At 43.1% G+C, this 27278-nt stretch overlaps 1 protein-coding gene across 5 annotated transcripts in view; it reads left to right on the top strand.

Annotated features, from left to right (window-relative positions):
- The window catches only part of PLEKHM3 (pleckstrin homology domain containing M3), a 243684-nt gene that overhangs the window by 25903 nt on the left and 190503 nt on the right, over positions 1–27278 (top strand). For all 5 annotated transcript variants that reach the window (XM_080667586.1, XM_080667585.1, XM_080667584.1 and 2 more), the window contains exon 3: positions 11991–12923. In XM_080667586.1, the coding sequence (XP_080523712.1) occupies positions 11991–12923 (933 nt within the window). The remainder of the gene's footprint in view (positions 1–11990; positions 12924–27278) is intronic.

The following is a 27278-nucleotide window of genomic DNA, read 5'->3' as shown; positions in this document are numbered from 1 at the left end:
TAGTTTTCCCTGGCACAGTCTATTTTTTTTAAAAATATATTTTATTGATATTTCACAGAGAGGAAGGGAGAGGGATAGAGAGCCAGAAACATCGATGAGAGAGAAACATCGATCAGCTGCCTCCTGCACACCTCCCACTGGGGATGTGCCCGCAACCAAGGCACATGCCCCCGACCGGAATTGAACCCGGGACCCTTCAGCCCACAGGCCGACGCTCTATCCACTGAGCCAAACCGGTCTCGGCTGGCACAGTCTATTTATAAAATGTCCCCACAATAAACATTTCTTGAATTGGCCTTCTTGAAGTGTACCTTCTCACAGCTATGAACTGTCCTATTTGTTAACGGGAAATAGACCATTCATTTTCGTTCTCATACTGACTTGTGATCAACTGCTATCTTCTACACCAGAGTTTATGATTGCTGAGGAAGGGATGGTCTCTTACTCATTGTTTTATCCTCAGTACCTAAAATAGTGCTCTCAAAATAGTCTCACAGCTAGTACACAGGGACCCCTCGGTCTGAACCCAGGTAGTCTTCCCCCAGAGCCTATGCTCTTGACCACTAAGCTAGGCTGTATCCTTACTTTGGAACCTTCACTTCGAAAGCCTTATTGGCAGTCAATCTCTGTGGGGGTAGAGGGCGGAAAGTAGTGTGGAAGAAACAGACCTGGATAATGTTCATCGAACTAAAATTAGACCATTGGTTAGGAAAAACTGAGACACACCAAAGCAGTCTCGCTGAAAGCAGGGATTGTTTTCAGCATTTAACATATTTGCTAAAATACATGGACAGTCAGAGCTGGTCACAGTTCCTTAGGAGACCAATGAATCTGCAGAAGGAAGACTGTAACTTTGTCTTTCACTTTCTTGAATGTTAACTATGCAGAGAGCTTAAGTGAACCGACTCCCGTGGGTTTGTAACCATGGAAAGATGGCTGTGGTTTTGCCCCATCTTTGACTGCTCTTTTTAGTCTTACTTAGAAGCATGCAAATACATTACAGAGATTGCATTGCCTCAGGCGGAGACAGACCTAGGACAGGATTCTTAAGATGGAACGTTGCCTGTGCTAAAGGATAAAGGATATTCCTAGTGGGTCCTACCAGGTTGATGGTGTGTGGCTTGACTCCAACCTGGTTAGCACTATCTGCACTACCTGGGGATTAAATAGTAGTGCCAAAACGATTAGCTTATAGATTCATAGGAAGGAATAGATCTAAGGTAAAATGGCAACAGAAGTAGTTATTTCTATAGAATCCAAGGTAGTGGTGGAGGCCAAAGCTTCCTTTCCTTGTTGCCATCCCAGTGTCTGCCATGGCCCGGGCAGCTAGAGTGAGATATGACTGGGAACTAGCCCTGAGGGGATGGCTCATTTCTAGTCTTAGCCCTAACCTTAGCTCTATACAAACATGCTCTTGACAAGTATACATCCTTGTCCTGTTAGTCCTTTGCATCACTGCCATCTTGTTTTTGTTCACTGACGAATGGTTCAGCTATATGCACCCGGGAATTTCCTGTAGGATGAAGAAGACGGGGTACTGGCATTATAGAATTACAGTCCCACTATAAACATATACTAAGTTAGGAACATAAAAGGTCCTATGAACATGTGGACATTAGCTATGTTACCACTATGAAAAATAGGTTATTTTATACCTCTAAGTGTGTACACTTAGTAGAGGAGGTGCGGCTTCATGGGAAGAACACTCAACTGGGACACAAATGTATAGTATCCTAACTCACCAGGTTTGGAAAAATCACTTGTCTGTTGCCTTTGATTTATAAACTTAGTGAAGCAGGTTAAATTATTTCTACAGTCCTTCCCAACTCTAAAATGACATCATTCTCGGATGTACTTGAACTGACCCTGACTCATGGTTGTGTGGGAGCTAATTACTGTACTCAGATCGGTGATGGAAATATAGGTATGCTTGAAATTATTCAACACGGAGTGATTTGTGTGTGCCTGGTAACTCTACTTCTGGATGAACTGCTGTTGTACTTTTTAAAATCAAAACATTTTTAAAGACATTCTTTGCATTAGCTATGAAGCTCTGAAACTCAGCAGACTCCTGGAATCTGACTTACTTTCTCTCCCTGACTGTGTTCACGTTTTCATCTGCTTGGCAAGGGCAGTGGTCAGCTGGGCTTTTGTTTCAGGCAGATTCACTCTCTGGTGACCTGGTATCATTCCTATGCCTGTATTTTCTTGTTCTCAGTGCTTTAGGAGAAGGTCTCAAGCAGAGATTTTCTTTAGGGCTAGAAAAACCATGCAGTCTGGTTTCTTTATCCTGAGTTTTATGTTACTCTGTTTCGATTCCCTTTTCCCCCATCTTTCACTTGGAAAAAAAAAAAAGCCAAATTTGGAACTTATACTAAAATGACTGCTTTTTCAATTATGATGTTTCTCAAAAGCCTTGGAGCCAGTAGAGGTGGGAATATTCCTGCAGGCTTAGAACAAGTGAGGTCACCAGGACATGGTCTCTTGCTGAATTTATGATTCACCCTTCAGCAAGATTAGTCAGTACAAAGAAGTTGCTAAAATAGGTCAAAGAAAGTTGATTTTTATATGGTTGTATAGTTTCCATTGGTTACATTATTGAATGTTGGCCGGTGGCAGCTATTCGGAAACCCACCGTGCCTCATCGACAGCCGCATTCTGATTCCTAACATTTCTATATGGAACTCTGAAAATGAAGTGTCTGACGTTTTTGTGGCTGTTCTGTTAATGTATTTTATCTCTCTTGGCTAAGAAGAACTATAGTTACTAATTTGACAAACTGCTAAAGTTACCTTCTTAAAACATAAATCTTTTCAGGCCACTCGGTTCTCAAAATTGAATCATGCTTTTCCATTTTTTAAATAAAATCAAGTATGAAATTTATAAAGCATCCAGATATATTTCTAACTTTATCGCCCACGTCACACCATTCTTCAGCCCATCTATGTGCCCTTTTTTGAATGTGCCATGTGCTTTCAAGCTCCCGGGCCTTTGCTCATGCTGTCTCTTCATCCCAGAATACTTTTCCTGCCTTTTTTAGTTTTCAAAATCCTCCATTATCTTTCAAGGGCCAATTCAAATGCCACATCCTCCCTGAGACCTTTCCATATTTTTTCTCAATTAAAATTCTCTTTTTTCTTTCACCTTATGTTTCTACAGCACATTTTATGCTGCTTTCATTATAAGTAATTGCTTGAACATCCATCTCCCACACTAGGTTGGAAGTTCTTTGATGCTATGAACCATATTATAGAAAATGTTGTATTGTGCCAATATGAGCATATGCAAGGTGTCTGGTTTAATTTTATGTATTGGTGCTTAGAAAATCAGGACAGTAGTTTTTTTCCCCCCAAATGGAAATTGCTTCTCTTTCTATTTTCCTTACCTATAGTTTGAGTCAAGTTGAATGAAGTTTGTTATTATTAATGTACTATAATTTAAGAGTGCTAAAACTTGTTCATAATTTATTTTATTTAATATATTTTTTAAAAATATATATTCATTGATTTCAGAAAGGAAGGGAGAGGGGGAGAGAGAGAGAGAGAGAGAAAAACATCAATGATGAGAGAGAATCATTGATTGGCTGCCTCCCGCATGTCCCCCTACTGGGGGTTGAGCCGGCAACCTGGGCATGTGCCCTTGACCAGAGTTAAACCCGGACCCTTCAGTCACAGGCCGAGACTTTATCCACTGAGCCAAACCAGCTAGGGTTATCTTATTTAATAGTCATAGTAGTTTAATATGATAGGTGATATAGTTCTGATTTTAAAAATGAGGAAGCGGAGCCTTAGAGAAGTTGACCTCACACCAGGCCATACAGCTAGGGGCTAGCATCCCAAGCCAGGCCAGACATTGGAGGTCACACATAACCATTCAATAATACTCTCTGTCAAGCCCAAGGAAGTTTAGGACTTATTTCATTCACCACAAATAAAACACAATTTGAGCCCTGGCTGGTTTGGCTCAGTGGATAGAGTGTCGGCCTGTGGACTGAAGGGTCCCAGTTTCGATTCCGGTCAGGGGCATGTACCTTGGTTGCGGGCACGTCCCCAGTGGGGGGTGTGCAGGGGGCAGCTGCTTGATGTTTCTCTCTCATTGATGTTTCTGACTCTCTATCCCTCTCCCTTCCTCTCTGTAAAAAATCAATAAAATATATTAAAAAAAAGACACACAACACAATTTGATCCAGATCGAAAGTCTGGATTGTGGAGTTCCGCTCTCAACTTGCACTCTTGATGGTATAACCTTGGCCAAGTAATTTTTCTTCCTGGAATCTCTTTCCAAATCTGTTAAATTGGTTAGAATGTTTTCAGAAGCAAGTAATATCATACTCAACAAAAGTGGTAGAAATAGTAAGGCCACTTACCATATTATATTTTCATCTATCTAACAGATGGCTATTAAAGCACTGTATGCACTAAACACTTAAGAAGTTCATCTGTAGGTAGTCCCACGGTCATCAAGGATCCAGGCACTTTTCATCTGTTTGCTGTGCTGCCCTCAGTGTATTGGTGATGTCTCTTCTCTCCCCTCACTTGTACAAGATGGCTCTAGCAGTCCAAAGGATCGTTGTCTTACATATCAACAGCCAAAGTCAGGAAGGGAAAGCAGGGCACCTCCTCTGGGTCTCTCCAATAACACCTTCTCAGTAGCCAGAACTGGGTCACATGTCCGCACCTAAAGCAATCTCTGGCAAAAGAAAATAGAATTACTGTGATTTGGATTAAACAAATCATGATTCTTTTCATGGGGCTGGGGAGAGGCCATTTCCTCTAAGCATATGCCACCATGCCTGAACAAAATAGGGTTCTGTTGGTAAAGAAGTTGGGGGAGAAACCTAGCCAATGGGGCAAGCAAATGACAGTTTCTGCCTCTGATGGGGATAGGCTAAAGACATTTCTAAGTTTCTGTGATTCTGTATGATACCCAAGGTATAGTAATGACATGCATTTATATTAAAATCTGTTGGCCTAAGTATAGGAGATTCTTTTACACTCAATTTCTATAGATTAGAGGAAAAGAGTAGAAAGCTTACTATGGCAATGACTGAGCATAGTTGAAAGTTGATGTTTGGAATTTTCTGGGTCAAAAGTTCTATTAAGATGAGAGATTACCCTTGTCACAGAAGGCAGAAAGCCTCTTTTAAGAAGTTGGTTGGGTGTGTAATCTCAAGGCTCACACTTGAGAAGTGAAATTGGCCAGGACTGTATTGACTTATGCTCTATCCCTGCTGCCCACAGCAAAGAACTTAGATGGAAAAGATCCCTATTGATGTCTCTCGCTAACATGTAGCAGGTATACTATGGGTCTATTTCTATGAGAGTCTGCACAGATAATATGTCTTTTCCCTAGGTTTATTATGAAGGGAGAAAATATGGGATATTATTTTTTATCAGTAAAGGAAGGTATCCAGAGTAGCTCACAGGATAGATAGTTCTTGAGCCTAGTTCATTTCTACCAGAATAAGTTTAACAAATATCTGTGAGCACCATGGCGACCAGCACTTTACGATGGCCTGTGGACCGTATTTACAAAGCCCCTCTCTGGGTCCTGCAGCATCACTCTCTTCATGTTCTTTGCTATGGTCACTTGTGGCAGTGTCATGATTAATATGGATCCTGTTCATTTCACGTCTCTCATGTGCTTCTAATGAGGAGAACAAAGACCTAAAATTAGTTAAAATTTTTTTTCTCTAGTTCCTGGCTTAAACACAGTTGACTACTATAACGTGATACAAATAGACTTGGAATGCTGTGTTTTGCTAACCAGGACTGTAAAGAAAAGAGAGTTGATTGTGATGGAGAATGTCAGAGAAGTCTTCATTGGGGAAAGGAAGTTGCAGCTGAGCTGGGAGGGTTGAGCACAAAGTCATGGTGGAGATGAACACAGCACATGTGGGGGGTGGCCGGGAGGCTAATCTGGAACAAGTCTGCATTTGGGAGAGTACAGTAGTAGGCTGAGATTGTGGAGTTCCTTGAAAGCCAGACAGACTTAATGTGATAGGTTTGGCAAGAAGCACTTGAAAATTACTTGAGAGTTAAGATTAAAAGGGTAATTACAAGAAGTCTGGAAGTCGCAGGGTTGAGGGGTAATGTGTGTGGGGGAGGGTAGCAGGGAACCTTCTTTCTTATAGATTTTGTGCCCGTGTAAAGGGACATCAATTAGACTAACACTCTTGCCTCTCTCCCTCCTTTGCACCCTTCACCCCTGGGAGGTGTGACTTAAGGGCAGACTTAGGAGGAACCAGGCATTTAGAACTTGGTCTCTCTCACAAGAGAACTAACTCTGGTTGCTCCTCCATAAGAGCTCCTCCATTCGTCAGCCTGTCATGGGCAGTCCCCCAGGAGGGGTAAGCCTAGGGCAGTAACTGCTGCTCCTGACTCAGAGGTAAGTTTGTATAATCCTGGGGTTCAGTTTGTTAGGAGGACCCCCAAGCCGCATCCTCCAACTGGCTGATGTTTTGGTTTCCACGAGCCTGTCTACCCTCTGTTAACCTCAGTTGGTTTGCAGTTTGGGTGAGGAACAGGGACGCTATTGATTGGCTCTCCTTAGTCCCCTACAGTACGTGGGACGGATAGGTAGGTGGAAAGAATGGAAGGGGGTGGAAGCCAGTGAGAAGGCTCTGCCATCATCATGATGTGAGGCGATCAGGACTCAAATTAGGGTGACTAGCAAAAGAGAAAGTGGGACTTGTGAAAAAAAAAAGAAGGGCTCTAATTGGGCTATAAACAGAGTAGTTCTTTGTACGTACATTTAACAAATATTTATGGAGCCAGCCACTGGGTACACAGGGCTGAGAGAGACATCCAGCTCCTTCTCACCTCCCCGCAAGGAGGAGGAGAGAGTTCTTTGGAAGAAATAAAGTTAGTAAGATAGAGAGGGACCAGGGTGGGGAGGGATGGCCGCACGGAGAATGGCACCTGAGGTGGAAAACTGAGGAGACAAATAAGGCAGAGGAGCTGGGGGGAGATGGCAGCTCCAGAGGCCTTGAGGCTAGAGTGTGTTTGGCTTGTTCAAAGAAGGTAAGAGGATTGTGGCTGGAGTGAGAGAAGGGATGTGGGCTGATGTGAAATGAAGTCAGAGCAACAATCAGAGGCCAATTGGAAGTGGAGGCATTATAACAAGTTGCAATCTGAAGGAAAGAGACAGATTGCGCCATAGAAGAGGTGGTAGGATCATGTGAATAATTTTTTTAATAGATACATCAAGCCTTAGGATTTTGGAAAACAGGAGGAAAAGAGATTAATCGAGGGATGATTTAAACTGTTATAGAAAAGGAGATTCTGAAGAAGTGGGAAGGAATTAGGTACAGAGTAGAGGTGGAAGGCATAAACAAAGAGGCAAGAAGTTTCTTCTTTTGAGACTAGAAGACTAAAATAGGAAACATCTATTGAATATTTAGGATGTAGCAGGCATTGTTCTAAGAACTAACTTCTTCCTCACAATGGAACAGTGAAGCAGGTTCTGTTACTATAGTTCCATTTTAAAGATGATAAAACTGAGACTCAGGTAAAGTAATTTGCCCATGGTCACACAGCCAGTAAGGCCAAAACTATGATTTAAGCCAGGGGTGGGCAAAATTTTTGACTCGAGGGCCACAATGGGTTCTTGAACTGGACCGGAGGGCCGGAACAAAAGCGTGGATGGAGTGTTTATGTGAACTAATATAAATTCAAAGTAAAGGAGCAGAGGGGAGAGCAAGAGAACCCTCCGCTCTTTCGGCTCCGCAGGCCGGGTAGAACAGCCGAACGGGCCGGATTCGGCCCGCGGGCCGTAGTTTGCCCACGACTGATTTAAGCTTAAGCCACTGGACTTCAGCACCTGTGGCTTTAACACTGTCCTCTAGAGACTTGTACAGGATGTTGGTTAGTGTAATGTTGCAGGGAAGACAAGTACAGTGTATGTAAAGGAGTTCCCTACAGTGCATGAAGAGAGAGACAGACTAGCTGTTTGGGAAGAGTAAAGGTGAGGAAAATCATTCCGGGGACTGTGTTTGGGATCCATTGAAATGAATAAAAGAATGAATTGTCAGGATTAAAAATATGATAGAAGTTGATGCTTTAGTGTGAATATTTGAGTACCCCCAAAATTCACATCTTAAACTCCTGGTACCTAAAGTGATGGTATAAGGAGCTGGGGCCTTATGTGTTAGAGATACACCCTGAAGTATTTAGAATAGATAAATGTCTGCAATTGGCTTTCAAATATTCCAGTAAAAAATAATAATAACAAAGAAGTGGGGTGGGAGAAATGAAACAAGAATAGCAGAATCTGGGTGATTTTTGAAGCTGAGGGATGATTCCACGGGGATGTTCATTTTATTCATCTACATGTTCATGAGTGTGTTTGAAAATTTCCATAATAAAATCCTATAAGGCCAAACTGGAGTTTGGAGTTTACTATGTGGCACCAGGACATTTGTGAACGGTTTTGATTTATCAAGTGACCCAAAAAGGTTAAACTCGTAACTGTGAAATGGCCAGGAAGGAGGCGGACTAGACGTGGGAGCCTATTTGAGAGTTTGATTAAGGTGGTGGCCATGAGAATGGAAACTTTTTTTGAGAACAGATAGAGGAAATAATAGCAAAAGGGGAACTCTTTGGTGACAGTCGTAAGCTAATTGAGTCATTCCCTAAAGAAGACAGATCTTTGGTGGGTGGGCAGTACAGAAATGACTCCGGTGCATAGGGGGGAAACGCCCCTCTTCCTCTTCAGTTGGTAGTAATTATTGTCCGTAAAGCACAGCACTGGCTACCGTCAGACGAGGAGGAGAGGAAAACGGGTCTTCACGCTTGAAAGCCATGTTGAAAGTGGAAAGCAATGGGTAAACACAGAGTTGTTTTTGTTTTTCTTTGTGTGTATGTGTATTTTTTAATGAGGAATTACTGTCTTGTGGTTGCAGGATGAAATTTATAGGCACAGCAATTCATTTTAATCATTGTTCTCTATTTTATTGAGGCAGTCACAATAATCTTTGTCAGTGGTCCCATCTGAAGTTGGGACATTAGTTAATTTGTGATATTAATAACTTGTGGTATTAGTTAAGACAGATATTATATTAATTTGTAAAATTGAACACTTTACAATCATGTGTGTGGGTTAATTAATGAGTTGAAATGATATGGTCTGGGGAAACAAAAGCTGAACTATAATAAATTAATGAAGCTTAGATTTAAATATATAACTTCTACTTTGTCAATAGAAAAAAATATTAAAAATTAAACTTCATCACATCTAGTAGAAAATAGCAGTTGTTAGAGAAATGGTAGTTCTCCAGTGCTCTACAATAAAAGATAATTAATACTTCACACCCCAAATATTAATGTCTGATATAAACAGGCACTCCAGAGAGGAATACACACCCCAGGGAATAGTTTTCTGATCACATTTGCTTTCTTGATTCTTCTTTTTCAAGAAATTACACTACAAACTCAGCCCTTAAGTATGGGCCATTTCCTATGCCCTCTCTTCTGTCTCCAGTTAGTATACCTATTTAGAAAGATCTGAGCCGAGGTCGGGAAAATTATTGAAACAATGCATTCCTTACCCCTTATTCTGCATCAGGAAGGTAAGGGAGCTTTTGAGACTCCCTCAGAAGACTTCTCATCTAGTTCACCCCAGGACTTCTCATCTACCACCCTCGCTGGTACAGTTAGAAAGAAGTGAGGATTTAGTCAGGTTTGCTACTGGTTTGGACCCAATTAGTGTAGAATTTCTAGTTCATGGTAGTTGTTGTAAAAAGCTCTCAAACAGGAAAGAAAAGGAGAGGAAAATTCCTAGCTAACGGCGACAGAGGTGATTTTTATTGTACTCAGGGCTGTGTAGCTGAGCCGCTGGGCAGGAGGGATGGGGATGGAGGGTCGCTTGGTTAGGAGTCTTATGGAAAAGGTGGAGCTCTCATCAGTGCTGGTGGAGATGAGAGGGGAGAGGCGGCAGCAGTGTCTAACAGCACTGCTGCCCTTATTGCAGTATCAGAGCAGAAAGGTAACCTGAGAATAGGCATCCATTATCACTTTCTACAAAGGGATTAGTGTGGGTTGCAATAAATCAGTGGCTTTTGCGTTACCACAGAAATACAAATGAATGTCAGGACCAGAGATATAAAGCAGGTGAAACAGGCTCTTCTCTGCCTCATTTCTTTCCTTTTCTCTCTGGTTTGCTATTTTAAGATCTAGATCTGTGTTACTCGGCTTTTGTTCAGCCAAGATCAGAAATCACGCCCTTTGGGAGTGTGATTTGTCTTCTCTTGGGAATGAGTCAGTTAGCTTATGGCTGTGTCCAATGTGTGTCAGCAAAGAGGTTGAGAAACATGTCAGGAATAAAAGTCTCTACCAGAGAGGACTGCTTCCTCTTGCAGGGTTATCATTTCCATGCCTGATAAAAGTATCAGGAAATCTCCCAAGTGATGTCCTCTTTTATTAAAGTATCAAACTTGTTTGTATTTAGTCATTGATTAGAGATGGCATGACCAGATAAACTTGTGAAACAGTGTGGAAGGGAATTAATTATACCTACTATATGCTGGGCATTGTGCTAGAAGCTTTATTTCTAATTCAACAAGTTCTTTTAAAGCATCTACTATGTACCAGGTATCCTATCTAATAAAGAGGGAATATGCTAATTGACCCTTGCACCATTGCAAAAAGCTGGCGGTGCCCACAGCTAATAAGGAGGGAATATGCTAATTGCCTGCCACGCCCTCAAAGATGGCAGCGCCCACAGCCAATAAGGAGGGAATATGCTAATTGACTGCCACGCCCTCAAAGATGGCGGCACCCAGTCCCCTCAGCCCCACTGGGGCAGCAGGCGCAGCAAGGCTGTCCTGAGGCGGGACCGGCCGCTCTGTGCACCTGCCTCTGGAGTCCCCCAGTCCCCTCAGCCCCCCAGCCACCCAGGGCTGGCCCGAGGTGCAGGTAAGCCTTGGATGGCGGCTGCCCAGCCGCCTAGGGCCACCTGAGGCTTAGGTAACCAGGGCCAGCCGAGGCTTGCGCTGCTGGCAGTGGCAGCAGCAGAGGTGTGATGGGGCGTTGCCTTCCCTTGATCGCCAGGTTTCCTCCCGCCCCTGAGGCTCCTGGACTGTGGAGAAGGGGCAGGCTGGGCTGAGGGACTCCCCCACCTCTAGTGCATGAATTTTCATGCACCGGGCCTCTAGTTGCATTATAAATGGTTATAATACAGCTTGATAAGAGCCCATGGAAGAGGATTTAAATATATAACTGATACTGATCCAGGGGTGTGCATGTGCAGGCAGGGGGTGGGGATTGTGAGGGGGTGGTGAGGACAAGTGTCTGGGAGCTGGTAGAAGTGGTGGGAAGGATCATTGTGAGTGGAGGGAATAGCATAAGCACAGTTGAGCTCAGAGGTGAGAACTGTTATCTAAGCAGAGACCTAATGAGAGAGCTTGTTGAGTCAAGTCTGGAGAACAGGCTATAAGATGGAGGCTCATGAACTGGCCTTGAAGACTAACAGGGCGTCTGAGAAGCAGAATCAGTGATCAGCACACTCCTGCTCTGTCCTTTCTGTCGGCCCTGCCTGGCTTCAGCACCTGAAGAAAGATGAGAATTAGCAGGGAGTCAGGCCAGGCGGCAGGAGGAACAGTCTGTCTTGTGTATTTGGGACTCTGTAGAATGTTACCTAGAAAACAAGAAATCCTGGCACAGTGTAATTGTTTCTCAGGTCTGCAGGGCACAGATAGTCACATGTTCCCAGTAGTATTTCTGTTTTCCACACAGACTTCTGCATGTCACATTTTCTCCCTGATTCTTTTGTACTTTTTATTCCACCCTAGTTAAGTTTTTTGGACCTGAGATTTCCCCAGTTACATCAAGACTATCTTGTAATTTTATTACCTCCACTGTGTTGAGTTTGAACTAGAAAGGTATCGACTCCTGATCCACTTGGTTTCTTGCACCTGCCTTTTCATCTCACTTAATTTATTCATATGAATGAATGAATACATTGCTCTTTTGGTCTTGTTTTTTTCTTTGTAGAACACAAGCAGGCATTCCCAAACATTCTGAAGAAAGGGTACCTGGAGATTAGGAAGGACCATGACAGCTACTGGCAAAGCTGCTACGCAGAACTCTCACCTTACAACTTGTGCTTCTACAGCCGCGACAGCAGCGGGAACCAGAGCCTCTCTGCCACGTACCCGCTCTCCCACTTCCAGAGCATATCTGTCCTGGGCAACCTCGAGGCCAGGCTGGTGGACACTGTTCTGTATGACAACACGCAGCTGCAGCTAAAGGCAGAGTCCCCGTGGGAGGCGTTGGACTGGGGGCAGAAGCTCTGGGAGGTTGTGCATGCCACCGTGCCTGGCGACGTGGGGCGGCAGGATGAGCTGGCAAACTCACCAGGGCCTGGTTATCATTTTGACTGTACACAGAGCCATTGTTTACAGAAGCCCAGCGAGCTGCTCGCGCGGTCCCCCGTCACGGACAGCCCCAGACAGTACCAGGACGTCCTCAAGTCCGGGACGCTCTACAGGCTCACCGTGCAGAACAACTGGAAGGCTTTCACGTTTGTGCTGAGCAGGGCCTACCTCATGGCTTTTCAGCCCGGCAAGCTGGACGAGGACCCCCTGCTAAGCTACAACGTGGACGTGTGTCTGGCTGTCCAGATGGACAACCTGGATGACTGTGACTCTTGCTTTCAAGTCATTTTCCCCCAAGATGTCCTCCGCCTCCGTGCAGAGACGCGGCAGAGGGCTCAGGAGTGGATGGAAGCTCTGAAAACTGCTGCCAATGTGGCGAGGAGTTCAGAGCAAAACCTGCAAGTCACCCTGAGGAACAAGCCCCAGGATCCGATGGGGGGGCACGAACTCAGGAAGAGCAAGCGGCAGTCCGTGACCACCAGCTTCCTCAGCATCCTGACGACTCTGTCTTTGGAACGAGGACTCACTGCTCAGAGCTTCAAATGTGCAGGTAGGAAGCAGCCTTTTAGCCTAAAATTAATCTCACAATTAGAATTCGGTTTAAAAATCCCCTCAGTAGGCCAGTCACAACTCCTTGCAGTTTAACAAGCTGTATTAGAACGTCTGTTTGTCTTCACGCCATGCTGGTGAAGTAAGTATAGAAGCAGAGATGATAGACCCCATAGACTCAAAATGGCTTGGCCACACCATTGCCTCACTAGACTAGGCCTCCTGCGTCTCTGCTTCCTTAAATCAAGGTCACTGAATGTGGAGGTCACGACTGTCTCCTAAGAGACCTTCAGGCCCAGAGCTGACGACTGACATTCTTAGGCAAGGAACATGTCCATGGTCAGGCATTGCCATGGCTCATGACCTTGTCAGATCCTGTTAAGGTGGAATCTACGGAGTCAGCCTCGACAGAAATGTGGAGGGTGGGTGGTGACTAAGCAGATGACCTCTGAGTCACGATGGGCCTGTGCCTCATCCTGGGGAAGTGGGGGCTTCTGGAACTGCCATGGAAGGCGAGAGACAGTGGAGTCATGGCTAATCATCTGTTACTTCTTAAAACCCTGTCCCTGCTTCTCTCCCCTACTCCCCAGGCCTCTCACCTTCCCCAAAGCAGTAAACCAAATCTGTATACCTAATCTGTATACCTTTTGCTAAACCCCACTATTTGTGACAAGAAATTGACCAGGCAGGCAGCTTTAATTGTCCCTGCTTTGCCTGGAGGGCCTCAGGGACTGGAAGCAGGAACTTGCCTGTGGGGTTGGAGAGGTTGGAAACACTCAGCCAGCGAGGAAGCCGAACTGGGTGATGAGCACATACACCCGCAGGCGCAGGTGGGGAAGGCCTGTCGTGAGCCAGCCATTGACTCTGGAAAATGGTTTTGAAATAAGGAGACACTGGTTTTAGTGCAGTTCCTTACGGATGATTGATACTTCGGTATTTGATTATACTAGTTGATGGAGTATATTTCAAAGTCCCGACATTCGACAGTAATTTACTGAGAGCTTGCTTTGTGCACATTCTGGAATTACAGTACACTTCTCTGGCTTTAGATCGCTGACAGGTTCAACAAATGTGCTTGTTATTGCAATCAGGGAGAACAGCTCAGGTTAGCTCTCAAGATGTGAGTAGATGAACTGGAAACTTTCTAGTAAAAGGGGAAGAAAAGCCTCAGGTGTAACATAAGGATCGTCACCTGGTTGTTGCCTAATTCACCTCCCTCTCGTGAGTTTGCTTCCCGGGACGTGAGCGCTGTTTTGTGCTGCATTAGCAGCGCCCTAGCACTCAGACCAAGGGAGGAGAAATGCCGGCGGAGGGTACCATCCCACAGGCAGTGCATAAATGAAACAGGAAAAGACAAAGGTGAGTGGAGAGGCCGGAGAAGGATGCTAAGTAGAAGAGAACAGGAAAAGGACTAGATAACGGGCAGGGGTGGAACTTTGGGGCGGCTGCTTTGGGTGCCATGTTTTTGGGTGCCTCCCTTGGCTGTGCTCACTACAGTTGGTTGGTTGGAGCATAGGTGGGATGGGTGGCAGTGAGGAATCCAGGAGACGGGTAAGGTGGTCTAAAACTCATTTGCTCTGCTCAGCTTTCACCTTAACGTTTTGGTTTGGAGTTTTAATACGGTGCAGGCGGGTTTTTAATTTGGGGTGGGGACACGTCAATCCTAATTTGTGTAGTGTGGCCAGTCCCCAAGTCCAACATTTTCGTTTCATTTCTTTGCTCTCTCCTCCATCAGAAACTGCTATGCTTAGTTGCTTTGTGACACGAGTGGTTTTACTGGGCTGCCTTCATTTTCCTTCTTTGCCTGTGCCTGGAACACTTGCTTCCTACCTCAGGTGGGAATACCGCATCTCCTGTAGGGGGCAGAGTCTCAAAAGAAAAAGGCAGAAACTTGTTAAGCAAAACTCGGAATGTTTTTTAAATTACTTGGGAGGCTGTTCATTATATCAGGGATTATTATAGCAGATGGAACTTTAAAAATTGATCTATGTTTCTTACAAACACAGTTAATGTAAACCAGCTGCTTCTCCGTGTAGTACTTGTGTTCCCCAGCTTTGCATTCTCATAAAAACACTCATTTGGTGAAGAAGCTGGTTCCATAGCATGTTTACCTTCCAGAAGGCCAACAAGTCCAGTAAGTTGTTTTTAGTTGAGTCTTGGCTTTGTCTGTTATTGTAAGGAGAAGCTAATTCACAATATTTCATGGTTTTAGTGAGCCTCTTTAGACTGTAAGTTTTTACGTCCACTTAGTCCCTCCCCCTGTGAATATTTTTGATGAATAAGCCTTAAAAGTGGAAGATTGCACTAGAGTAGCTCTTTATTAATGATGTCATTCAGTTGCTATTCAGGGGAGCCACAAACGTTGGCTTTTAAATCTACAAAATAGTGCCGTTGGCCTTATTGCACTAAATTCTTTCTGTAGGTGAAGAATTTTCTATATTCTTCAAAACTTAAAGTACCCCTGCAGAGAAAATGGATCACAACCATCCAAAAATGTCTGAGGTTATGGTTTTGAAAATACATGCTTATATATGACTGCGTATTTCTTAGCATGTGCTTGAACTTTTTATAGTTGTATTTGATTATGGGCGGTTTGGTCCACGACTTCCTCTCAGCTCGATGGCCGCCCTCTGCTTGGGAAGCCCCAGCCACGGTGGTCTTCTCGCCGTTCTGGAACTTACCTTGGTCAGTCCCGTCTCCACAGCCTTTATACATGCTCTCCCCTCTTTCTGAAAATATGGCTTTGAAAATTAACTTCTTCCATCCTATCATTTATTGTGTTACAAGTCTCTGACCAGGTGCCTTGAAATGGGTGCCCCTGGGCAAGTCAGTGCTGCAAGGACGTGGACGTGGTCCCTGCTCTCATGGAACTTGCATTCCACTAGGGAAGCCAGACATTATTTATATAATCACTCTGTGGATGCCAAATGGCAACTGAGACAAGAGCTCGAGAAGGCAGGCCCACCTGGGGTTAGAGAACTGTCAGAGGTATGCCAGGTGGACTGTAGGAAATTGCAGATATGGGTTATTGTCGACCTACAAAAACCGGGCAGTTTGGAAAGGCTGAACCTAATGTCCGACCCTGAAGCTGCAGGAGGTTCTGAGCAGAGGAGCAGGTGAGGACAGCGGTGTTTAGGGAAAATTTGGTGGCGCTTCAGTGCAGCTTTTCAGAAACACCTCTGCAGCAGAAGATGAGGTCCACATTGTTAGTGAAGTTGCCGGTTGGGATTCAAAATTGTGTTTGGCAATGGGGAATCTGTGCTATTAAAATATTAATGCTAAGGCAAATGATTATGCGGCTTATTAAAATATTTATAAACTAGGTACCTATAAGTGCTTCTAAGTTGGGCTGCTTACAGAGAGCTGTCACGTGAGGCGGCAGCAGCCCTGTTTTCCTCGGGAATTCAACGTGTGTACATACCGATTTCCCCTCAATAGATAAGGTTTTCTTGGCACTAGTACACACAGATATTTTTTTCCTGTAATTTCCCCACAATCAAGAAACCTAGCAATTGAGTCCAGAACCATAAATAAAAGGGCCCAGGGCCTCGTTTACGCTGCATCAGGGAGACGCAAAGCTCGCCTTTTAAAGCATGCCTTTCCTTACTGCTTTGTAATCTGGAAGTGAAATCAGACGGCCCACTGTGGGGCAATGTTCCTGATTCTGAAGTTGACAAGGAAGAGGCTGCAAGAAAGAGTGAGCCCTGGGGATCCCTCGCCATTGTCACACTGTCAGTTTTCATGGGTTTACTTCTTCGGCTGCTGTTTAACCTCTTGGGGCTGCTGTTGGTAATTACGTCTCTCTGGCTTTAAGAGCTTTTTGCTTTCCTCCTCCTGCTCCCCCCCCCCCCCCCCCCCGCCCAGCCTTTGGGAGGGGTAAACCCAAGGTGGGGAGGGTGGGGGGAAGTTTTGCTGTGAATTCTTCAGCCATTTAGTGCAAATTCCTGTAATTACCGGCATTGTGTCCTCTCTGAATGGCACATAATACAGCAGAAGCCATTCCTAATTGAGACCTTACAGGAGGTACAAATCCTCTCTTTGTTCAGCCTGACAAATTAGTGCCAGAAAGTGGCAGGGTCCGAGTGGGAATCAAAGGCAAGAAACACAAAGATGGAACTTAAGGCTACAGTAATAATCCTCTCTTGTCCTGAGGGGAAAAAAGGAATGACCAATGAAAAATGAAGTTTTTTTTGTTGTTATAAATTCCCTTGACATGACAGCACCTCGGGGCTGCTCTATTTATTTAGCAAAAGTGATTAAATAGTAATACAACAGGGCTGCCCATTGTTTCCCCGGGAGCCCCCACCTCACAGACCCCTGCTGCCTTGGCTAATTGATTGACAATGAACCTCTGATAAAGAAGTATGTTGTTAGGACCTGAGCTGGGGGAGCACTTTTTCCCTCTCTTTGTGTGTCTGAGTGTGTGTGTGTGTGTGTGTGTGTGTGTGTGTGTGTGTGTGTGTGTGAGAGAGAGAGAGAGAGAGAGAGAGAGAGAGAGAGAGATTTCATTTTTGTTTGAATTGCTAGCCTCTAGTTTTTCTTTGCCCCCTCCCTCCCCCCCTTGCTTTTTTCCCCCAAAGCTTTTCAGAGCTTGCTCCCAGCTGACATTCACAAACAGGTAGAGAGGCATTAGTATTGTAGTGCAGGCTTTTGACAAGTTTATCTTTGGAGCCAACTTCCTCCTCTCCCCCTGCTCCATGTAAGGCAAAACAGCAGTGTGAGAAGAGAGAAAGAGGAAGGGGGGCTGATTATTGGTGCTTTAAGGTCAAAAAAGTGTTTTTTTTAAAGTTTCTCATTTGTGGGAACGGATGTCTGAAAGTAGTCTTTGAACTAAGATTTTTCTCTTAAATTCATTACTCAACTTAAAAAAAAAAATCTGTGCACTAATAGCATTTATATGTTGGGGATGGGTGTTGTAAGAAATAGACATTTGAATTATTTAGTCTCCCCTTAGTTCCTGCGAAGTGGGGATTGATTATTTAAGGATAGAATCTGGCTGCTTGTGGTGTAACTCAGTACTCCAAGGATGCTGTAAATTGTGGGGAGATGACCAAAGCCCTCCAGGCAGCTATGTAATAGCTCCTGGTTGTTATTTGTTATATATGCTCAACTAGCTCAACCGGAGCTAAATCCCTAATTTAACTCTGTTACAGCTGCAAAAACAAATCATTTCAAGCCCCTATGAAAGCAAAATATATTAAACAAACAGTATCGACCTTGTTAATACCACATGGCATTTCGTGTGATAAATGAGGGTGTCTTTCTGGCAAAGGCCTGTTTTATGACATTGTTTAGACATAAAGGATAACTTTACCCTGGTAATACAAGCATCCCTGATAGAAAGTAAGGAGTGGTTAATTATTCATTAAATGGCTGCCAGTCTGGAAGTAGGCAATATTTCTGAGTTGGGCATAGTTACTTATTGGCCTTGGAGTAAATCATGCAGAATAGCAATTCTTAAGAAAATGGGAAATGAAATGTGGGAGCTGATTATACATGATGGTCTAGATAAAGAAAGATCTGTAGGTTTTTAAGTGTTAAGAAGGAAAGTTGTATATTATGCTCTTGAAAAAAAAATGTTCTAATGTAGCCAAAATCTGTTTTGACTTCCATGTGAAAAATCAGAAGATCCTCTAGCAGCAAAAGTGCCAGGTCTCTGAAGGAAATGAGAGAAAAAATAAAGAGAAATAGACTTTCCTTGGTATCTCCAATTCTGATCTTTACTGCTGTTTTCAGATTTGTCTCCCACTTGCTAGGAATGGTAGTGAGATGAAAATTTGAGTTAAGGAATAGACAGGTAGCCAATTAGAGGAGAAAAAAACAACGAAGGAAAACTTGGATATGCCCCCCTCCCCCAAACATATAAATAGCTTAGAACTGTTTAGTCCACTGTTGTCTTCTCATCTTGTAAGGTCTAAGTCATTTTGTTTTTCAATGTGTTGGATTGTTGTCTTCCAGAGGAGAAAGTTCTAGTTTGTGTGTGTTCATCCTGACTGGCTAAGTTTTATTTCCCCCAACTATATATATACACATATATATATATATACATACATACATACACACACACACACACACACACACATATATATTTAATATATTTTTATTGATTTCAGAGAGGAAGGGAGAGGGACAGATGGAAACATCAATGACGAGAGAGAATATTGATCAGCTGACTCTTTTACGCCCCCTGCTGGGGCTCGAGCCTGAAACCCGGGCATGTGCCCTTGACCGGAATCAAACCCAGGACCCTTTAGTCTGCAGGCCAATGCCTATCCACTGAGCCAAACTGGCCAGGGCTATTTCCCCCCAACCTTGAATATGACTGTGAAGGGGCTGCTGATAGTAAAATCTGTAAGTGGAGTTTGGTGGAGGGTTCATTTCAACAAGCATTTATTAAACTCCACACCCATGCTCTGCCAGGCACCTTGGCAAATGCAAGTGGGGTGAAGTACAGGCCATGCTTTTCAAAGATTTATAGAATCCCTTCCATGAGGGTAGGAGAGGCTTGAAAGGGGTGAGCAGGAGAATGGGACTGGGAGATAAGGGGTTAAGCTTGCATGGCCATTGGCTTGGAGATCAATACATCCTGTTCTGTTTATGTCAGAGAATCCCCGTGGTAGAGAATTTGAAACCTGAAGAGCTGAAGTGGTGTCTCTCCCCACTTCCCTATTTCAAACTTCGTCCTTATATTTCCTGCAGTATTAAACTCGGAAAAATCTGCTTGGCTTTTACTACCTGTCTATCCAGGATAAAACTTGAACTTCTGTTGTGTGCTCATGTAGGAGGTGCTACGGGAGACATAAGAGACATAGAGAGGGGCTGGATCCCAGGACTTCATAGTCTGGTTGAGGCTGCACAAAGGAAAACGAGGGAGTACTAGACAGGTCAGTTTATGGTATATAGCAGCAATTTTCAACCGGTATATCGCAAGAATTTTTAAAACATGCAATACCTGACCTCTTTTCCCTTAGATTGTGAAATAAAAAATGACAACAGCCAACACAACAATAGCCATCCAGTGTGAATGAAACAAAATTATACCTATTTTTTTTTTAGTTTAGATGTGCCACAGAATTTTAGTAATTAGTTTGTGTGCTATGAGATGAAAATGGTTGAAAATTGCTGCTATATAGCACTTCGTTTTCAAAAAAAGCATGTGGCAAAAACCTCAAGACAGAGAAACTTGGGTTATCAGAAATTACAGTTATATAATTTTGTGAATGATCGGCAGCTTTACCCAAGGATTGTTGACTAATGGATCCCTTTCAGCCTAAGAAGGCTGTCAGTAAAGGTGCATGATAATAGTGAGAAGCAGCATAACTTAGTAATTAAGATCAAGGACTTTGGAATCAGACTAGCTGGGTTTCCAGATCTGCTGCTCACTAACTGTGTGACCCTGGGTAAATTACTTAACCTCTCTGTATCGCCGTTTTTAAATCTCACATGTGAGAAAAGAATCACACCTACTTCATCAGTTTCTAGTGAGAATAAAATGAGTTAACAGGGCTTGGAACTGTGCCTGGCACATAGTAAGTGCTATATAAGGATTAGCTATTTTTATTATTTACCCAGATAGGACAATAATTACCTCGATAAAGGTATCAGTGGCATACTTATCAAATTTGTAGCATTACCAAAACTAGGTTGGACAAATAATATGCTGAATGACAGAATCCAGATTCTGAAACATAAGCAAGAGAAATGAACCAAACAAGATGTGATTTAGTAGGGATAAATAGACACTCCTATACTTATATTCAGAAAATTAACTGCAAAGATATAAGGTAGAGGACATTCCATCTAACAGCAGCTCGTGTGGGCATACAAACGAGGCAACAGGAAGCCAAAATCTGTGCTGCTGTGGTTACATCAAAAGCATGCACAGCAGGTCTATTGGGAGAGACCACATTCTCATTGTGTTCTGCCATGGGCAGACCTGGACATTTCAGTTATGGATGCTGCTCCTGTAGAGCAAACAGCCATATCTGTTGACATGTGATAGGATAGTGAAGGCATGAAATAACATGCCATTCAAATATGACCCAGAATAGGGAGAGAATAAGTGTTGTCTCCAGTTAGAAAATAGGCTTTCTCTGTGTCATTTCTTTGGACCAAGGTAATAGAAATGTCCAGAGTGGAATGGATTTTTCTTAAGATTTGATGGTCATGGGTGAAAATGAGTAGAGTGCAAGAGCTCTGGCCAATGAGACTGGAAGACCTCAAGTTTTGACGTCAAGGCAAGTCACTTGTCTGAGCTAGTTTTCTCATCTGCAAGATGACAGATTTATTAATTCAGCCCTTCTGAAAATGTTTATTGAAGCCCTACTATGTTCTAAGCCCTGTACTTGATGCACAGTGAACAAGATAATCCCATTATGTGTCCTCATGGAAATTGGAAGCCAGACAAATGAGTAATTACTATAGCACACAGTTGAACTGGAAGGTTTGTGAGTTTTCTTCCAATACTTCCATCTCTCTGGGATATTTTAGAGGGAATGGCCTTGTATTATATGATCCCTTTTATCTCTCATTCTATTAATCTGTGAATGTCTACAGAAGATTAGAGAGAATTAGATTAATGTGGTCCTCCATTTAAACCTCACTTAATAAGTAATACCTTTTTTCCTTGGCGAAGAGATTTTAAACCTGTAGAAGTATCACTTGAGTAAGAAGACTGGAGACACAAATCTTTTTCCTGGCTCTGATGTATATCACTGGATAAATTACTTTGCTTTTTATCCCCCTTCCCCTTTTTTTTCCAGTTTTGTTTCTAGGTCCAGAAAATCATTTAAAATAAAAATGTATATTAAGAATATACATATACACTGAAATAATGTGATTTAATGGGAGAAGAAGAATGTTATATAATTTGGGTTGAACTATTTCACATTCTAAAATTCAGAGAGATTTGATCACTTTATATAAGTAGGCCCTTTGATTTTATAGGACATAAATTTGCTTTTTTGATTTATTCCTGGTATTCTCATCATAGAAGTCACATGTTGGTCTTTGATATGTTTCAGAAGAATAAAATCATTTTGAATTTCAGAAGATATGGATCTTTTGATAGACCTTCCTGAACTTCATAGGCCATAACTGTGCTATCATTTTTTTTTTTAAGCTGTTCATTTCTCCCAGTCTTTGTTGCTATACTTTGGTCTGGAAAGTTCTTGTGCCTTTTTGTAGCTTCCTTTATGGTTAACATAGTTCTCATCATGTGTTCATTTCTGGCTAAACTTCTAAAGGAAGTGTTAATGTACTATTGGACTCTAAATTGAGTTAAAAGTTTCTATCTATTGACCTTTCATTAGGAGAGAAATTGATCTAGGTGTGGTTTTAGAATAGATCGGGGTATCTTATCTGGGGGTATGTCAATATTCCCCTTAATTTCCTTGAAAAACTGAGCTTTCACAGACTCCTCTAAGAGTAAGAGCTACTTGAGAGATTTTCTAAAATCCATTTCTGCCTAAAAGCAGAAACATACTTAAGTAAAAACTTGCAATTTTTAAATACAGCTCTAAATAAGGAAATCTAATAATATAGTGATGCCCATTTTACTTCTCGCATTACTATTTTCTTTTTTAAAATTTTATTATCAAATATCTTTATTAATTTTTTAATCTCTATTGTCGGAAGTATTATATGTGTCTCCCCTTTTCCCCCCATTGACCTCTTGTAGCCCGTCCCGCCTTCACCACTCTATTTATTGTCTGTGTCCATGGGTTATGCATATATGCATACAAGTTCTTTGGTTGATCTCTTTCCACCCACCCACCTTACGAGTTACTGTTTTCATCCAATCATTCCTTCATTCAACAAACATGGGTCACATGTAGTCCCAGAAATTTAGGTGTTGGGGTAAACTAAAAGTTAATTTTAGCAGCAGAAAATATGATTGTATACTGGTCTTTATGCTTTGAAATATGTTAACATAGAAAATGTTTTAATTAAATCACATTAATAAAAAACAGAGCATGAAACTTCTTTACATGTTTCAGATAAAAAATGGAGCAGGCCTGCAAAGCAATGAACTGAGCTGAGGGGAGACAAGCAATCTCCTGGGTACAGTTTTGTATTATGCTTTGTTGAAGACTTCTGGGTGTGGAAAATCCTTTACACCCTTAAAGACTTCCTTCCAAACCTCCCTTGACTACCCTGCCCCCAACTTACTCTAATCCCCTAGGTAGAATTGAGCATTCCTCTTGCATGACCCCACCCCCTCCACTCTCCTGGACTCCTGTTGTGGGCCTATAACTTCCGTCTGACTTTTGAGAGCAGGACCCAGCACTTTTCAAAGTGTGGTCAGAGCACCGTTTGTATCAGTTTCATGAGGGTGACGTGGGGAGCATTGGTTGGACTCTTCCCTGTTGAAGTCAGGATCTCTGGGATCCGGCCTAGAGATTTTAACAAACTTTCCAGTTGATTTGATTGCATACAAAGTTTGAGAAACCACCAGCTATCCCATAGAATGTTCTTAGTGAATGAACCAAGTCATACTTCAGTTTTCTCTGGGTTATTAAGCACACTTCCTTCAATTGTTTCTTCTACATATGTCCAACATTTGCTGATAATATCCAGGTTTCCACGTCTTCCTTATATTCTGGAAACTGTAATGATGTTCTCATAGGGTTCTACCCAGTGGTGAATACAAACGAAAGAAGAGATAAGTTCAAGATGTTACCCACATTCTAGCTTCCTTTTTAATACGTCCTGATATTCCACTTAGTTTTATTTTATGCTTGATAAGCATACTTAGCATATGAAAATTTTAAAAATATATTTTTATTGATTTCAGAGAGGAAGGGAGAGGGAGAGAGACAGAAACATCAGTGATGAGAGAGAATCATTGATCAGCTGCCTCCTGCACGCCCCCCTACTGGGGGTTGAGCCTGCAACCCCGGCTTATGCCCTTGATCTGAATCAAACCCATGACCCTTCAGTCCGTAGGCCGACGCTCTAACCATTGAGCCAAGCCGGCTAGGGCAGCATTTGGCTAGGGCAGCATTTGAATTTTGAGATAGCCTTGATCTCTCTCACTCTCTTTGCTACCAGTTGGATCGTCTTTCCCCAAGACAACTACAGTGGTCTTCTAACCAGTCTTCCTGCTGCCAGTCTAACCTTCCCAAGTCTTGTCTTAACCACAGAGCATGTGATCTTATTAAAATCCAGATGGACCCTGGTAGACCTCTCTTTACAGTCCTTCAGCAGCTCCCCACATCTTTTGGCAAGATGAGCATCCTTACAGTTACCCCGAATGATTTGACTCCTGTCCCCTACTCACGTTCAACTCTTGCCTTCTGGTTACTTTCTCCCTCACTCATCCGGTTCCCTCCTTTCCAGTCAGCCACTGGTGTGTGCCTCCAGCACTGACTGCACCCACAGGGGCGGGAAGATTTCCAGTGGTATCTTCTTAGGTCTTCCTGGGACCAAGCAGCTTCAGAAGCAACCGAGAAACTGGCTGGCTCTGGGCTGCCCGCCTTGGCTGCAGCCTCCCAGAGCCCCCTCACTGGCGGGGGGATGATGTGCACATCGGTGACTTTATGATCCCCACTCTCAAATCTTGGCTTAAAAATAGCGAGCATTTTCTTTTTTAAAGGATATTATAAAGGTGACCGACAAAATGAATTTTATGTATTAGCTTTCACTGAAAATGATTCGGTGTGTGCTATACACCACTTCTAGAAGGGAACTAGGATTCCAAAGCCAAAGACATGCAGGCTTGTATCAATTTTCAAAAGATTGAAAATCACATTCTTTCCTTTTCCCCCAGCCTTACTGAGTTATCACTGACGAATAACATTGTGTATCTCTAAGGTGTACAGTGTGGTGAGTTGATACACGTATCTATTGTGAGATGATTGCCATGTTAAAGTTGGCTAAGACATCACCTCACGCAGTGAACATTTTTTTTGTTTTTTGTGAGAATAAGACATTCTATTATCAACTGTCAAATATACACTACAGTATTATTAACTGTAGTCATCATGCTGTACATTAGATCCCCAGCCATACTGAGATATAACTGATGTAATATTGTGTATGTTTAAGGTGTGCAGTGTGATGCTTTGCTAAGCATAGATCCTGCAAAATGAATACCACCATAAGGTTAGTTAACACACCCATCACTTCACTTAGGGGTGTGTGTGTGTGTGTGTGTGTGTGTGTGTGTGTGTGTGGTGAGAATTTTTAAGATCTACCGTCTTAGAAACTTTCAAGTATATAATACAATATTGCTGACTGTCGTCACCATGCTCAAAATCACATTCTAGCCAGTTATGTACCAAGGTTGTGTCCTCATTTTTTTCAGTAAAGTAAATCATGCGGGGGCTGAGTCAAAGGCTTTGCTGAAAATCACTTCCCCTTCAAATCACCAGCCCTTACCTTTGACAGAGGATAGACTTAGTTGGAAGTCTTGGTCTCTTTCTCCATCTTTACCCATAAAGATGCTCTTTTCAGCCCCCAGACTTTAGACCAGACAGAATAGTAGTCACACATGACTTGGTGGCTGGGAAGCACCTACACTCAGTGGGATAAGTAGTACATTAGCCGTACAAGCTCGGTCTTCCGTTTATAGCCCTGCCTCTGGTTGATTATACAGCCTCGAGCCAGCCTTTTCACAGTCTTGCGGGTCAGCATCTTCGACACTATAACTTGAGGGAAGATTAAACTGCCTTAATACCATTCAAATGTTACAAAGTATCGGCCAAACCAAAAGTGCCCAATCTTAATTTAGTAATATTGTACATCACTGCATTCCCCCCAGATAATATGAGAGGTTCCCCAAGCGATTTCTTAGATGATGGAAGTCTAATTGTGGTCTAACAATGGACGGGAAACCTTGAGGAAAACCATGTGTCTCATCCATGGTAGGATGAGGAATTTTAACCGAGTGGAAGGTGCCCCATAATGCAGAGGGTTGCCCTGGCATCCTCCTGAGCCCAGTTTTCCGGTACGATCCTCACCTCGGGATCTTCACCCACTGACACCCATGTTCCGGTTGCCTGGTTGCCTTCCCCTACTTCCCCACGGGTTCCTGGGTGCTGTGTGAGCCATCATCCTTCCAGGGCTTTGCAGGGTTAAAAATCCGACCTCTTCATTCTGCTCCCAGGGGTCAGGAAGATGGAGACCACGATAGCCACGTGCATTGTTTATGGATCACACGCTAGACCCTTACATTTGATAGGCTTATTCACAGCTGGAGTCAGTCCTCAAGGCCCTACTTCCTGCAGGCTAGGCTGAGCAGGCCAGGTCCTTCGACTCTCACCAGTCAGATACCTTATTTTTCCATTTGTGAGGAAGGCTGGATAAGCAATGGGGGAGAAGCTGGGGATATATTACTCTAGGAAATTCCTTTTGAGTGGCAATACGAGGACCAGGAAATAAGGGTGTCCTATCTACCACTTCTTTTTTTTTTTTTTTAAATATATTTTATTGACTTTTTTACAGAGAGGAAGGGAGAGGGATAGAGAGTTAGAAACATTGATGAGAGAGAAACATCGATCAGCTGCCTCCTGCACACCTCCTACTGGGGATGTGTCTGCAACCAAGGTATATGCCCTTGACCGGAATCGAACCTGGGACCTTTCAGTCAGCAGGCCGATGCTCTATCCACTGAGCCAAACTAGTCAGGATCCTACCACTTCTAAGTATCCTGATATAAGCAGCCTCTCTTCAAATACTAAATCTATGGTTAAAAGATTACCTTTGGAAGTGATCACAAACCTGTATGGGGTTTTTTTTTGTGTGTGTGTGTGTTTTTAATCCTCACCCAAGGATATTTTTTTCCATTGATTTTCAGATAGAGTAGAAGGGAGGGAGGTAAGAAGGGGGGGAAGAGAGAGAGAGGGAGAAACATCGACATGAGAGAGGCACATCGGTTGGTTGCCTCTCGTACACTCCCTGAATGGGGTCAAACCCGAAACTGAGGTACATGCCCTTGACCAGGAATTGGACCCTGGACCCTTCAGTCCACAGGGTGGTGCTGTAACCACTGAACAACCCAGCCAGGGCCGAACCTGTGTTTTTAGAGAGACAGAAAAGTGTAGAAAGCAGGCCAAAGAAGGCATAAGGGAAAAGAAAAAGGAATACAGTGGACCAAGGCAGTCCTCAAGTCTTCTAGAACACGAAGAATTCGGTTTGGGTTGAAAATGAAGAAATTCAAGCGTGAATTTGAAGGAAGCTGATGAAAGTGGTCTTTTCACTTTGAGACTATTTCTAGCACTATTCACATCCACTCTCATGACTTTAATTTTATGAAATTGTTGTCATTACTAAAATAGCTCAGGGGGAAATTACTCTAAGAGATGCTGTCATGGAGGTTTTAGCAAAGAGGAAAGGTTGTGTTTTAAAGATACTG

Source organism: Plecotus auritus (assembly GCF_963455305.1).
Source record: "Plecotus auritus genome assembly, chromosome: 5".
NCBI classification, from domain to species: domain Eukaryota; kingdom Metazoa; phylum Chordata; class Mammalia; order Chiroptera; family Vespertilionidae; genus Plecotus; species Plecotus auritus.
The sequence above is the reverse complement of the archived record's forward strand: the minus strand, read 5'-3'. Positions and strand labels throughout refer to the sequence as shown.